General features: G+C 37.8%; 1 protein-coding gene across 1 annotated transcript in view; it reads right to left on the bottom strand.

Moving 5' to 3' along the window:
* Positions 1 to 16,460, bottom strand: part of LOC108597093 — a 51,618-nt gene that overhangs the window by 1,986 nt on the left and 33,172 nt on the right. The window contains exons 3-13 of the mRNA XM_017983456.1: positions 13,552 to 13,687; positions 8,956 to 9,164; positions 8,622 to 8,866; positions 6,207 to 6,279; positions 5,706 to 5,857; positions 5,431 to 5,638; positions 5,242 to 5,372; positions 4,450 to 4,603; positions 3,605 to 4,330; positions 1,563 to 1,862; positions 926 to 1,326 (exon numbers count right to left, since the gene is read on the bottom strand). Coding sequence (XP_017838945.1) covers positions 926 to 1,326; positions 1,563 to 1,862; positions 3,605 to 4,330; positions 4,450 to 4,603; positions 5,242 to 5,372; positions 5,431 to 5,638; positions 5,706 to 5,857; positions 6,207 to 6,279; positions 8,622 to 8,866; positions 8,956 to 9,164; positions 13,552 to 13,687 — 2,735 coding nt within the window. The remainder of the gene's footprint in view (positions 1 to 925; positions 1,327 to 1,562; positions 1,863 to 3,604; positions 4,331 to 4,449; positions 4,604 to 5,241; positions 5,373 to 5,430; positions 5,639 to 5,705; positions 5,858 to 6,206; positions 6,280 to 8,621; positions 8,867 to 8,955; positions 9,165 to 13,551; positions 13,688 to 16,460) is intronic.

The following is a 16,460-nucleotide window of genomic DNA, read 5'->3' on the forward strand; positions in this document are numbered from 1 at the left end:
GCTTGAAAGAAGAATTTTAGATTTAATAATGATAAAGTATTTAGCAATATTTGTAAAAAGTGTTTCACAAATTCAACTGCCATTATTTTTATATTCTTCTTTTAAAAAAAGGATTAAAATATTTTCTAAAACATAATTTTGCTTATTTTATTTTAGTTGATTCATTCAAATATGTTGGCGAAGTTGAGGCTGTAATGCTAAAGTTTTAGTATAAAAATTATGAAAAAAACTTCAACAGTTTGTATGAATATTTTGTACATAATTAAATTGTTAAAAATATGTAATGCTACACTCATAAATTTAAATTTAAATATTGTAGTAAATATTTAGCCAACATTTTGGTAACCGATAAAATCTCAGTAAACGACTGTTCAAAAATAAGAGTTAACCAAAATGTAAGACCTTGCATTGCATAAATGGAAAAGTTTTTATGAGCAGTAGAATTTCGCGTGTCTTAGTGCGCAACAGATTTTTAATAACTTTTGAAGCAACGCCAAATATATTTTGACTCCAAGCAGTTTTTTGCATCATAAAAAATATATCTTTATATATTTTTTATGCTGTTTCTATTGCAGATTTTCTTATTTTGATTTCAGCTGTAAAACTATGAGTTTATGACTATATAACTGTCAATAAAAGTTAATATAGCAAAATTTTAGTGTTTTTTTGCTGAAATGCATGCAAAATTTCATTTCGGCTAACGAGGTATGACTGTATGTAAAACTCTGTACTGCATTTAAATTTAAATTATTGAGCTTCAATTCCACTCAACTGCCAAGTGCTCAACTGAGCTTAATTACGCCCCAAAGTATGCACTACATTTAGTCGGCATCAACTTAAGTCCGCCGTTAAGTACGCAGCAGTTTCCTAAGACCTATTGCCACTAATTGATTTCACTGAAATTTCAGTATTTCATATTGTTTACCTGTTTGCCAAATGTGGGCGATAGCGAGGGTGGGGGCGGCGGTGAGGCGGTATTAATGCGAGTCGGTGGCGTATACAGAATTCGCTGTGACTCCATGTTCAAGCGGTCGAATGCCTTCTCCTCCAAGTGGAACTCGTCCTCACTGTTCGCCTCCTGCGGCACCACATCCGGGTTTTTGTCCTCCAAACTTGAATGGCTGCCCATGTTGCGCGATAACGGCTCGGCGCTGCCCTTGTCCGCCTCCGTTGTGGTCGCCTCGCCATTGGCATGACGACGATTGCGCTTGCTGCGGAATTTAATAAAGATCACCACACAGATGGCCACCAAAAAGAGTGTGGCAATGACGCCAACTAACGCGCCCAGCAGCGGCGTCAATTGTACCAGCACCGCTGTCGATGAAGCTGAAAAAAAGAAACGCAAAGAAAATGGGTCAGTTGAATTTGTATGGCCAAGAGCAACAGCGCAGCTGAGCCACCAAACAATGACAAACAATCAATTGCAGGCACAGTGGCTCAAAGCTGCATAAATAACAACAAAAAATACAAAGCAATAAAACATTTCAACTAAGCCATAAATATTTTGTTTTCAAATAAACTTGCAAGATTGAATGCAACAATTTTTCAACCACTGTGCTTACCTGTGCGCAACAATGGCGCGGACAGTGTGCGTCCTCGCACTCGAAATGACGCCTTGCTGGGTCCTTGCGCATTGACCGCCGTCACAAGTATTTTGAACGCCGAATCGCTGGGCAAACGCTTCACCGTGAACTCCGCGTATTTGTAGGACGCGTTGTAAAGTATCTGGCGCGTCAGCTCGTCATACACCTGTGCATGAAAGTGCTGCGGTATGCCGCCATCATAACCGGCAATGCACTGTATCTGCAGCGAATTGGCCGTGGCATTAAATGCTGTGCAATTTTTTACCGGGTCTGGCAGATCTGCAAGCGTAAATGAGAATAATAAAGTTAAACAATGTGCAGCGTAGCGATGTCAACTGCTTCAATATAAAAAATGCACTGCTTGACAATGTCACCAACGAAAGCTGAGTGCTATAGATGCTGCATGCTGCTTTAAGCAGTAAAAATGCATTAAGCTTAGCTGTTGAATTGCGTTACGGATTATTAATTAATTATGTATGTGAAATCTATAAATATTTAAATACAAAACGTTGCTGCAGAAATTTAAGTACTATTATTTGGCCAGAGTTATAAAAATATTGCTTTACAACAATAAAGTAAGCAACACATACAAAAGTCATGCTAAATAAAAAATTTTAATTTTCTCTCAGTTCTTAGCTATAGCTACAGCACATCATTTGATATTTTCCTATTGCTTTTGCTGCAGTTTATGGTACGACAAAACTAAAAGCAAAGCAGAGCAAAGATTTTTGGCTACGACTCTGTTGTCTGTTCTTCGTTAAAAGTGAGAGCAAAACAAAATACTACAGAGTAACGAGTATTGTTTGGAATATTAAGTTACGATTGAAAGCAGTTGCTAGCGTTTGTCTTTAACTGTAGCTCTAAATATAAAAGAGGAATATGCCAGCAGTTTGAGCTTGATATGAAGTTATGTAGCAGCTCACTGCTTAACAAATGATAATATTTTATTTATTTATTTTAATTGTAGCCTAGAATTCAATTCTATGGTACAATTGGTATAGCCAGAGCAACAAAGGCCTTCAAGCTACAAATGATAATAACTAATTGCTAACGTTACCAAATAATCAAAAATGAACAAAACTATACAAAGTAGTTTGATACATAAATTCAAATATGTAAAATTTGTATAATATACTAAAATTATTTTTCATTAATTTGCATATGCAAATAAAGAATTATTATTTATGAGCAGCTCTAAACAGTCGTAGTCAATTAGTCAGCTCTTAAATAAATATAATAAAATAAGCAATAATAACTAATCATTAGTTGACAGCTGGCAGTATTATTATTGTAAATAGCGCAACAAAAAGCAGCAAATAAATTGAATAAATTGAAATATACATTTTAATCATATTAAGCTCATTTACTGCGCCACAAATGCAACAAGGTAATCTTTAATTATTCTTAATGCTTCGTATTGCATGTCAGCTGCCGAAATCCTTTGGTCATTTTGAGGCCACTTCAATCAAAGCTTATAGCATATATAGCTCTATAGCCGTCGCTTTAATTTAAAGTGTGTGCGCCGCCATTGACGATAGCCAAATAAGCGATGTGCTTTGCAATTTATTGCATTTGATTATCAGATTATGGGCGACACTGATTGAAGCTGCAGCAGCAACAATAATAACAACAATTTAAGCGTGGGTAACTTTTATTGCCAACAGGCAGCAACGCACACGCCGTTGCACACGCTGCTGCTGCAAACAATTGCAACGCATAAAATTGCCACATCGCCTGGCAGCAGCATGTAAATACCGCATGCGAGTCGCAGATTCGGAACTGGAGTTGGCTGCAACACGCGCAACAATTATCTACTGGCCATGCACAGTGGCAACCACAACTCGGACAGCGAGTTGCGTAAACATGTTGCACGTAGCAATGTGTTGAAATGCGCACATGCCACATCGAGATGCGAAATTAATTAAAATATTTGTTGACATTTGCCGTTGCCGGTTCTACACTTTTGCTGCTGCTGTGGCAACAACAAAAACTTTGAGTAAACTTTGTACGCATTTGCTCACCTGCGGGCTGAATGTGGTACCAACAGGGCTGACTGTGGCCCATGGGGCTCTGTGCCACACAGGAAATGGCGCCAAAGCTCTCATAGCTCTCCACATGGTAGCGATACATATTGTTCAGCGGCGGTGTTGCCGTCGTCGTCGTTGAGGGCGTGGTCAGCAGCTGTCGATGATGCTGCTGCTTATGCAATGCCGCTAGACGCTTGCGCTCTGCCAGCTGCGCGCTGCCCAAGCCGCCATGATGCACGCTCGCCTCGCCTGGCTGTGGCTGCTGCTGCTGCTTGCGCTGCGGCTGCTTGTTGTCCACGTGATTCTTGTGCACCATGCTGGAGTAGACCATCTGCGTGTACGGCGGCTCCACGTAATCCTGATAGCTGTCAAACTGCGACGGCTCGTGCTCGTAGTCGTCCTCAAAGTGCACGGCGGACATGTCCACAATGCTGGCGACACGTCCGTGCCGTCCGTGCAGCAGTCGTTGGCTGGAGGAGCCAACGTGTGTGTGCTTCCGCTTGATGCGCTGATAATATCCGGATGCACCGTAGCCGGATGGCAGCTGCAGCAGCTGCGCCGCCACTGCTGGCAGCTCCACTAGACTCTCCAGCGAGTTGTTGAAGTGCCACTTGTAATTTAGATTATCGACTGGATTGGCGTCCACCTCGCAGGTAATGTTGATTGTCTGCTTAAGTGCAGCGCGTATTATTCTCGAGTCTGACTTGCACACGGGCGGATCTAAAAGGGGGTGGGGGGGCGAGATGTGGGTTGGTTTTTTATTTGTTAGCAGAGCAAAGTAAAGCGCACGAGTCAAGTGTTGTTTTTCAAGTGCTACTCATTGAGTGCTGGTCACTTACATTTCACATCCAAGTAGACTTCGTTGCTGGACACGCTGCCCTGCAGGTTGGTGGCTCGGCAAAAGTATTGACCGTGCGAGGACTTCGAGATGCCCTGCAGCACTAACGTTTGATTGGAAATGATAATGCCACGTGATGAATGCAGCTGCTTGTCCTGCAAAAACCAATTTACGATATTCAGTTGGGGTATGCAGTACAATAAACAATATTATAAGTACTATAAAACGATATTAATACAATTAATTTTCGTTACGTACAATATACGATATGCAGCACAGTAATCTAAATTTACGATATTCAGTTATATACGATATTCGTTTAAGCATATGTAAAATTAAGTTTGATGTACCATTTTTAGCTAACGGTATTCGTTTATTTAAAATGCACATATCGTATAATTCATTCATTTACGATATACGTTTCCCACATTCGCTCAACTACATCCAATATGCATATTTATGTTAGATGCCCCTTTTTGTAACTTACTATATTCGATTATCGTAACTATATATCGTAAGGCACATACGATATTCAGACATATATAATATACAGAGACGATATTCGGTTCAGTAAATGCAATATATAAATTTATAATATATATTTGTGTCTTACTAATTGCGATTATCGTAACTGCACATACCGTATAGCACCTGTGATATGATAAGCATTTACGATATTCATCTTGGCATATGCAATTAGCACATTCAAATTTTAAAATGTGAAGCTTACAATATTCGACTATCGTAAATTGTACCACTTACGATATACGGTTTACGCTATTCATGTACTTACATTATGATACCACTCGACTCGCGTAATGGCAGGATTTGCACGCACATCGCACTCCAAGTAGACATCAGAGCCCTTCAGCAGATTGTTCGGATCGAGGGGAGCACCCAAATTTAGGATGACAATGGGCGCATCTATAAATTCAAAGCTATAGCAGGCGCACTCGACTGAGTTATTGCAGCATCAACTTACGGGTCACATTAAGCACACGCGAATCCTTCAAGTAGAGTCCCATGTGGCCATTGCCCATGCTGGTCATAATCGTGGTATCGCCCTCATGCAGCTGCTGCGAGGTGATGCCCGAGTTGAGCGCTATGGAGCAGACCACTTGACGCTCATTGTCCTCCGGCACGGGTATAAGATTCAGTTCGGAAATGGTGGTGTTGCCATCGGAAGACGTCTGCAGGGGCAAGGCAAAGAGGCCGTAGTAAGAAGCTGCCATAAATGCGAACAATTGTGGGACTTACCGATTGTGAAGAGCCCTCGAGTGTTTGGCCAGCCTTGGACCAAATTATAGTTGGCGGCGGACGCGCGCCAATGGCAGTGCAGGTAACGTGGGTGCGCGTGCCGGCCACAACGGCATGGTTGAGACCCTGCAGCAACAAACTGAGCGGCGGCACTGTGAAGTGAAAATGTAAAATTGGTGAAGCGCATAAACAAATTGTAGGAGTAGTTGGCATTAAATTGTTGCGAGTCTAATTAAATGTCTCATATGGCGTGCGGCATGCTAATTATCGACGCTTACAGCAGTTAATTGGCTGTTTAGTATGCCCGGAACCACTTAATAAGCAGCATATGAAACATATTTTATTGTCTACCCCACACCCTAATGAACAAATGTGGATGGCCCTCAAGCACTCCCACATAAACAATGACAGCAACTTTAATTACATTAATTTAAACACACACACAGCACAAAGCGTGGCCTTGAACTATTGATATTTGGCATAAGTGTTAACGCTACTTACGGTTCATGTCGAGTATCACTTTTTTGGTTAGCGGCGGCACCACATGTCCATTGGTTGCCTGGCAGGTGTACGTCTGCAATAAGTAAGAAGAAGAACAACAATAGGTAAATTGATTTATGCTGCATACGATAATTGCGTTTTCTATTAATAACAATATGCAATAAAATACGTTTATTGGCGCAACTTCTGCTGCTTCGACAATAAATCAAACTAAACACGAGCTGAACATTTAATTTTAATTGCTTGCCAAACACGCACTCGACCAACAACTCCAGCTCCAGCCCAACTCCAAAATGTTAATCAATTATGTTGTGTTTGGTGTGTTGTTATGTCGGCCAAGAGTTGGCTCAATAGAAGGCTCTCCGATACGTTCGGGGCGCTGTAGTATTAATAACATAAATTCTGCAGCTACACAGCAAGTTGGTAATGCGATACTCTCGCTCTCTCTCTCTCTTTCGCTCTCTCTCTCTCAGCATAGGTTTCCAATTTGAACATTTATTGTGGCACGAAAATTGTAACGATGTCTAATAAAAATATTTGCATAACTTTGAAAACTCGTGCGCCCGCCTAGCTGCCTCCTTGACCCCTACCCCCATGCTCAGGCTAACGGCGTCAGTCACTCTGCGAGTCTGTCAAAGTGTCGTTTTTGGCTCGGGAAATTAGGTCATAAATTTTCTTTTCGTTATACAATATTTTTTGTCGCATCGACAGCGTGTGTTTGCTCTGGCCAGGTGGGGGGTCGTCGTTGGGGTCGTCGTAGTTATCGTTGCTTCTCTTTCTGGTTTCACATTTAACAGCATTTGCTATCAAAGCAATATCGATTTAAAAAATTTACTAATTAAGTTCAGCTTGTTGAGCGGTTAATTATGTGACAGACGTTGATTAATATATTTTATATTCATAAATTTCACATTCATTAGCCACGGCACATAAAAATATGTACAGAGAGAGAGAGAGAGTCTTAAACATTGGCTCTAATGAGATTTGTGCGCAACAGTAGGCGTGGCAAGCGGACTGCTTGTCTGTATGAGCGTCAATATTTCAGTAAGTATAGCACCTAAATACACAAAACTTGGTATGCAGCCCCAAGTATATCCAATACTTGTCTTATTTATTTTAAAAAGTTGATAGCTGCCTGCATACTTTTAATAATAAAGAATAAAGATTATAATTCAATTATTATTTAGTACCGCTCAGAAAATCGCATACAAGTTATTAAGCTAACTATTCTATATTTAAAAAAAAATTTCGGTCTGTATGAGCGCCAAGATCTTAGCAACTATAAGACCTAGATGTAGAATGCTTATAGGATCGTGTATATCGTACGCTTATATTTCATGATAAATTTTTAGAATCCATGTTTTTTTGTCTGTATGAGCGCCAAGATCTCAGCAACTATAAGACCTAGCTATACTAAGCTTTGTTTATAGTTTATTAAACATGTTTGATATCTGCCCCTTTGACCTACAAATCAAGAAGAGTTCCAGAAGAAGTATGAAAGTGCAACACGTTTGAATACAGCTGTTAAAATTCCCAACTCGGTGTTTAAGCTTTAAATTTATCACGCCCAACACATTTTTTCGGTTCTTTAATTTTATGTTGTTGATGTTAAATTTCCAAACTTCTTAATTTTTGAAGTGAAAAGTACTCAGTTAACTTGTGGTCGTAAAATAATAAATCGAGAGCCAACGTAGATTATTTTTATGTTAAATGTGTAACTTGTATACTCCCTTTTATACCGGGTCTCAAAATGTCGGCTGCAACTGACTGCGCATTTTAAAATTTTTCATTACTACTTTAAATTTAAGTTAAGTTTTGTAGCTGCTGCTCAAAGTCGCTCTGCGGCTATTTCTATCATGAACTAATTTGATTTATTTCAAGTTCTTGAAACTTTGCTCTGGACGAGGCTAACTAAAGCAGCTTGAACTGATTTCTGAAGCCAGCTTTAGTTCGTTGCAGCAGCCACAGCCACAATGGCAAAACGAGCACAATGAGTGTCAGTCACAATGGCCTACAATTTGTTCAAGTTGCTCGCTCTGTGGGGGGTCGGGGCCAGAATCTTCTTTAGCTGCGGCTCCCAATGAATGCTTGGATTAGCGTTCTAACAATATTGTTCATTACACGTACGCAAAAGCAAAATCGGCTTAGAGAGCAACTGCCAGCCAACGGGGCATTGAACAATTCCCCAATGCAGTTGCTGCATTCAACGCCCCGAGAGCCTGAGAGCAGTTTTGATTTCTATTAGCCATTGTGGCGTGTTGGCCACACCGAGAGCGTCTGTCATTAATGGGCAGCAGCTTTGGCATTGTGGCTAACCGAAATGAATGGCTAAGAGCTGCCGGCTGCGGCGTCTTTGTTGCCCAAGCTCGTAAATAAAGCTTAAGAATGATTCTATTCCGAATGCTTCCCACTTACCGTTAACAGATCCTTGCGCTGTATATTCTTCAGGTGCAGCACATTGCGCACCGAGCCGTCGGGCAGCACCTGAAAGGAGTCGTCGACCAGCGCCTGTTCGCGCCACCAGGAAACACGCGGCGGCGGCACTCCGCCACTGGAGAGACAAGTCAAATTGATGCTATCGCCCTCGAGATAAGGCCCAGCGCTCTGATCCCGCACCGCAGCGCCATGATGATCCAGTATGGTCAGCTGCGTGGGAGGCACTGTAAAGAGAGTGAGAGAGAGAGAGAGATGCCATCAACAATGAACAACAATGGCAGGCGCCAGCTTACGGCTCTGAACCTGAACTCACCCAGAACTGTCACATTAATGCGCCAATTGCGCGTCGGTGATTTATGGAAATCAACGCGACATTTGTAGAGCCCGCCATCTGTGGTCTGAATGTTCTTGATACGCAAAGCCGGCGGATTTGTGTCATAGTAGAAGTGAGCCTTCTTATTGAAAACATTCTCATCCGCCCAGGGTATGGCCTGGTGCAGTGGCCGACCTCGCGCATCAAAGCTGTGGATTATAAAAAAAAAACAAGTATACAATTATTTTTACAATTTAATAAACTAATGGCAAACGACTTGTATGTCTTTATTTATATTTTATTGGCCCCGCCCCCACTATTTAAGCCATTAATCAATCCACTTTGGATTTGACAGCAATTAGCTGTTGGCAACAAAACACAAAAAGCAATTTATACACAACACTCTGCTACAAAAAATGTGTGTCAAATCAAATATTAAATGTCTATAAAAAAAATCGCTGAAATCCACTCAAAATAGAATGTCTAATTAACTTTCCCTCGCAATATTCAGAACCACAAGCCCAATGGTCCCAACAATAGAAAACAAAAAAAAACTCAAACTGTTTTTATTGTTATGATCAAACGTTTTTTGTTTATGGCAATTGTCTATGCATTTTGACAAAACGCGTCATTAAATTGTTCGTACTATAAATATAAAAAATTCCAGCGAGTCGTTAATAATTTAAAGTGCAGCCAAGAACTTTCAATTTCGGGCACATTGGGCTTAAAAGCAAAGGAATGTAAGAGAAGTGGGGAAAATACACAAATAATTGGCAATAGAAAATCATTAATTATTAAATGTTAATAATTATATAAAAATAAACTAATAGCACTTATTTAAAATTTTGAGGCAAACAAAAAAATTTGCTTTCATTTTCTATAATAAAATAATTAAATTACAAAATCTATTTAATATTTTTTTTAATAATTTTCGACACAGTTGTTAACGACAGTCAAAGTTAATAAATATAATGAAATTTCAGTCATAGCTCTTATTTGAAATTTATTTGAATCAAAAAAAAATTTAACAAAAGTATTAGTTTTCATTTTGTATAATAAAATAATTCGATTACAAATTCTATTTAATTTTTCGATACATTTGTTAACGACAATGAAAGCTTTTTTTTTAGCTTTTACTAATTAATTAATTAAAAATATAAAGTTAAAGACAGCTCTTACTTAAAATTTATTTGAAGTAAAATAAAATTTAACAAAAGCCTAAGTTTTCATTTTCTATAATGAAATATTAAAATTAAAATCTATTTAATATTTTTTTAATACTCTCCGACACATTTGCTAACGAAAATCAAATATTCAATTTTCATTTTTTGCTATTACTATTTAATAAATTTAAAATAATTAAGGTTAATAAATATTATTAAATTTTTATGTTCAGCTTTTACTATTTAATTAATTTAAAATAGAAGTTATCCTTTGATATTAATTTCAATTGTTAACCAAATTTTAGTTTATTGTGGTGTCAGCTAAAAAAAAAAAAGTCGACTACTCGACTATAAATAATTCTATTGTCAGTTCAACTTTTTATAGAGTGTTAGCTTGTTATGCAGTGTATACAATTTTCGTTACACATTTTTGCTGCGCTCAAAACATTTATTTGTTGCCTGGCGCTTTTAGTTTCCCAACTATTTAAATGGTTACATTTAAATAGCTTGCCTGTTGGCTTATACTAAAGCATGTGCTCTCTTTCGCACACACACACAGAACATTAGTTGCCTTTTTTTATGTGTGTGGCACTTAATTTGATGACACTTGTAAATTTTTAATTTGTTTTTGTGCTTTCCCCCCCAACGAAATTTTTGGCGTTTGCCTTTTTGTTGCCGTTTGGCTGTCACAGCACAGACCGTGGATGTTCTGCTTCTTCTTTTTTTGTTTTTTGTGGCACTTTGCTGTTGCCTCAAATCCCCAGCAACCAAAATAAATATCACTGTTTATGCTAATTCGTTTGCTTGGCCTCTGTTTTTTCTTTTTGTGTGTTTCAGCTGCTTTTTGTTCATTTTATAGTTTACTTCAATTAATTAATTGATCAATTTGCCGCTTGTTTGTGCGTCTGTATTTAAAGCGCTTTATATATTTTTAAAATGTATTACAAGATTTGCATATGTGTGTGGCACTTAGAACAAATTGCATTTTAGTAAATAAAAAAGCGCAGCAGCTTAACTATTTGCCTGTAGTCTAGTGTAGTGGGGTGAGCGCTACTATAATCCAATTATAATTGGCTGGCATTGTTCTATTTATGCCACTTGGAGTCAACTCAACTCCATGTGCTTTATTTATGAACGCAGCAGCTATCGCAGGCAGTCCCCTAGATTATAACACATCTTGAATATATCAAAAGCTTATGCATATCAGCTTCAGTTTGTAGCCCTCATCTGGCTGGTGATTTATCACTAGGGTAAATACGATTGCAAGAGAGACACCCAAAAGAGCAAAACGATTGCAACAATAACAGGAGTAAGTGCCACATGATGGATGATTATTTGTTAATGGATTTCAAGCTAATTAAATTTGATTTTCACAACCGAAAACGAAAAATAAATAAATAAAGTGTGGCCTGCTTCACCCACAATTGGCTGCCCCAGTCAAAGGTCATTGCTTGCCTTGTACCTGCAACTTCAGCCCGTAATTAATCTTAACAGCTCTTTGGCATATGTAAATTTTTATTCAATCGGTAGAACAACCAGAAAGAAAAAAAAACAGAACCAAAGACAGCAACGAAAATTTATGAAGTGTAGAAAAAAGAAAATTAAAATTGATGGAAATACAATAAAAAATGCGGGCATAAGCACGGAAAGAGAAAAGCGCTTTATTTTGGTATCCGAAAATCTGTGCGCGCCGCTGAGAGGCGCGTTGGGTATTCATGTGGCAAGGCTGTAAACTTTATGCGTTCCATAAAAAACAAAAGCGAAGTGTAATTGCAGTCGCCGAGTCGCCGCAAGCGAGTTTACACTGTAAAATCAATCGAACCACATGAATGCACATTTAACTTTGACACTTTGACTTGGCCATAATCGATTTTGGGTTGGGGTTGGGGTTGGGGTTGGGAAGCTGTGAAAATTCTTTTCATTGTATATATGCAAAATCAATTTCTGGTCTAGTGCGCAGCACAACTCTCGCTCTCGCCAGTATATAACTTTATATAAAGCGCTCAGTAACATACAGTTATATATGCCAGTTAACATTTGGCACACTCTCAGTACTCAGTACTCAGTACTTTTGCCTTGTTGAAATCATTTGCCGTCAAGTTTGAAGTCGCGCACCTTCCACCTTGACAATAAAAATGAATTTACAGAACGGACGCAGCGAGATGAGCAGCAGCCAACTTTTTGATACACTTTGACCCTAGTCGAAATTCAGTCTTTAAAAAAGTAACTTAGCTACCAATTGCAAAATAAAATCTTTGAAAAGATTCAGAAATAGAATGCACTAATTTACTTACAAACATTATCACAGCTAATGAGAGAAATTAGTGACACTGAAGTCAACAAATATATTTCTACTTTAAGCTTTCAAGTTTATTTTATTTTCATTTTAGAAAAGTTTGAATTCGTATTTCGATGGATGAAGTTAGTGTGTGCTGAATTCAAATACAATCGCTTAAATATTGTGAGCAAAAATCGCTTGTTTTCTTCGATTTACGAGGGAGGACGCAGGATATTCGATGTTTAAAAATAAACTAGATCTGTGTTGAGTATAGAATTATCTACCTGCTGAATTTGGTGTACCTAGCTCTTTTAGTCTGTGAGATACTGTTGCTCATACAGACGTATAAATAGTAATAAAGAGCTCAATCAACTCGGTGCGTCTTTCTGTTCAAGAAAATACGTAAGAATACACTGATGATGCAGAGCTTAACCACTTAAGCTAAGCTAATAATTAACATTAACATAATTTAATGCATTGCCAACATATTTTCTAAGGACTAACTTTAATAATAAAGCAAACTAAAAGTAACGTATAATATAACCTTAACTTAAATAAATAAGAAAATACTGAATATGTTGTAAATATGTAAATAAAAATATTGTAAAAACGGAGCTGAAGGCCTCTACTACCATAGCCCAAACTCCGCTAGATCTTAATTTAAATTAATTGTTAGGTCTTTAAAAATAAAAATAAAAAAAAAAGTAGCAGACTTGTGTAAAACTTTGACATACCGCTTTGACTTTATTTATAAAAAATAACAAAGTGTATATGAAAAAAATCTAATAGACCAACAATTGCGTGTGTGTGCGTGTGTGTGTCTGTGTGCTCTTTTTTACGAGCACATGTAGGTAATGTTTATACCTTCAAATTCAACATAAATGCTTTACGTTAATAGAATTTATAATGAGCGCACCTAAAGTCGCGTGTGTTGGCAGCTTTAGGTTGTCATAATTGGCCCCGAAAGAGCGCAGTGGGAATCAATATCGTTAATAAATATCTTTATATAAATACAGACTTATAGCTCGAAGCGCAACCTTAAAATGTAATTGTCAGAAAGGGCTTAGGAATTCTAATGGTTATGTGCTTGGTAGTAAAATAAATTTTGGGTTTGCGTCAAACACTTTCCATTTAATTAAAAGAATGAATACTTACGTATAGATGGGCTTGACGTTTCCTTGGCGATACCAGATGACTAGCTGCACCTTATCGGCGATCATGGTGCCTGGCATTAGATCGCAGGGTAGCGCCACCTCGGAGCCCACAGCAGTCAGTATATCCGATAAAGGACCTGCAAACGAAGGAAAATTGTTTGAGTAAATAAATCAATTATATTGAAAAAATGCAAATTACTAAAGTAGACAATATGTAAATTGCTTAATACGGCGACCAAATATATAATGCTAGCTGTCAGGTTATATTGCTTTATGCCTTAATTGAAATATGCCTGTGTGTGTGTGTGTGAACTTTGACATTGTGTGCGTGCATGACGCGCTTTGTGTAGCGTATGTCGAGCTATAAATTGACTGACAGCACGATTTCCTTTTGATGATAAGCAATAGCGTTGAAAGGGTAAACGCGCCTGGGCCTGGGCCAGGGCTGCGTCGCATTTGCACAAATTGGGATTCCAACATGGAGTCGTCATCGTCAGTCGACAGCAGTGTCAAGCGCGTGTGGCGCCTCCACGACGTCCAAATGTCGCGTCTGCCGCTGCTGGTTGCGCCTCTTGCGCTGCGTGTGCCGCCGCCCGCTGCGCCGCTCGCTCGTCAATTAGTTGCTGCCTGCGCTCTTGGGCGTAGTGCTCAGGCCCTCTATATGACAATTACTATTGATATTGTTGCTGTTGTTGTTTTTATTGTTGATTGGTATTTTGTATTATCAAAGCGTTGTAATTATACAAATTATATTCTTCATATTTCTATACATTGCCACACCAAAGGGCGTGCCGTACGTGCCTATGCGCCCTACACTCCCCTCCCCACCCCTTTTAAGCTTATCAACAGTTTTTTTTATTTTTCTTTTCGGCTGTGCAAACAATTTCATTATTTGCTTTGCTGTTAAGCTTTTAAAAATATTAGACAACGTTTTTATCTATCAAGCAGATTAACAAAAAAAATTTCATTTTCATTTTCATTTTAATTTCCAACATGGCTTGTTGGCTGTTAGTGCATTTTAATTAATTTAATGCATTTTTATTGTGTCTAATTGGCGCTATGTTTAGCATACAGCAATAAACTTTTAGCCCCCCTGTCCAAAATGAACAAACATTCAACTGTTGCATGCATTGCGCGTCACATAACTGCCACGCATATGAAATAAGTTGTTAGACTTGCTGTTTGTTCGGTGCGGGGCGGGGCGGGGCGGGGAGTGCGTATTGTTTATTATTATTAGCTAATGAAAATTCATGTATGTCATGGAATGTTGTTGTGGTAAAAATTTTACTACTACACTGAATTGCTCAATGAGTGGGCGGGTTTCAATTCAATTGTGTTTTATGCTAAAGATAGACAGTTGTTTATAATAATAAATACTAATTTACATATGTACGATTGTCTGCAAGATACAGTTAATTATAGCTTATTATATTTTAAGCAATATAAATTAACACGCAAGAATTAATTTAGTATTCTAAGGTATTTTTTTTTAATTATTACGCGTGTTCAGCTTTTGGATTCTCTTATAAATAAAACTAAATTATATAAAAAATCTAACTGAGGTGCTCTACTTAACTTTTGAGTTATAAGCAGCTAGATAATCAATATTTTGGTGTTTGTTATTTTTTCCTCACAAATATTGATTAAAACTAATTTACTAATTAGCGTAAGAGCTCAATATTTAATCATTACCACATAAGTCCTAAAATTAAGCTTCGAATAATTGTGCTCCCAGGCTATATAGTCTAGCCTGATTAATTTGAATATTGTGAGATGATAGTCAGTTTAACTGTAAAGCTTTTTAAATTATATAGCAGCTATATATCGATTGATTATCATATAACACCTTTTAATAAAACGACAAACAAGCAATCGCTTTTTAATTATATTCATTAAATTTAATTTAATTATATTTATTTACGCATGAATAAAAAGTCATAAAATGTGCCATAAAATAAATCAAAAATATCATAATAAATCAAAAATTGTAGCTTTTAAATTAGAACAAATCGGCAATAACATTGCATGGAGAGGAGGTGAAGTCGTGATCTAAAATATTCACCAAATAAAACAAAATCAAAATTTGAATATTAAACTTCACTATTCAATTTCACTCCTATATATGAAATAACAAGTTCTATAAATCATTGAACTAGATTTTAGCCATGCTCTATAGGTAAAAGATCGAAAATCCTATCAACATATGACCTAAAATTAAGAAATCGAATGCGTGGTAACTAAATAAATAATAAATTTCTATTATACTCAAATTAATTTTAGTTTTGAGCTTTGACTTTATGTCTTTTTTTTGTTCGACTTTTTAGCCAACTTGCATTAGTATCGATTGGTAAGTTGCCACTGCTGTTAAGCTAACAAATTATCGATTTGCCAACACTGGTACTCCAAGCATTACACAGAGACCACAACAAATTTGTGCGCCCATCTGTTAGACATTTCAGTCTTCGGCTGCTTTAACAAATTGTAATTCAAGCAGCATTAACAAAAGTTGAGAAATGGCATGGACCATTAGTTATAGCCGAAAGTGGAGACCAACAGCGGCTGATGTCAAATCAGTGTAACAAATTGAAGGCGCCAAAATATGAACGCAATTTGTATGAAACAGACATTTGGAGGGCGCGCCAACTGCAATTTGTTTGGCTTCAGCTACACAATTGAGGTCAACAGATCAAATGGTGATGCCGCAACCCTTTGAATTGAATCGAAGATGCTGCTGCCAAAAGCAGTGAGTGGCAAATGAAAAAAGCTTAAAAGCTAATTGCAACAAAACAAATGTGCGCAGTCGCTCGTTTAATGAATGGGTCGCCCCCAATGGTGAGCAAACATTTGTAATTAATGCAAAACGGAAATTAGTCGATCAAAACACAAAAGCCCACCCTCGCTATTTGGCCT

This window comes from Drosophila busckii, chromosome 2R (genome assembly GCF_011750605.1).
Source record: "Drosophila busckii strain San Diego stock center, stock number 13000-0081.31 chromosome 2R, ASM1175060v1, whole genome shotgun sequence".
Classification (NCBI taxonomy): Eukaryota; Metazoa; Arthropoda; class Insecta; order Diptera; family Drosophilidae; genus Drosophila; species Drosophila busckii.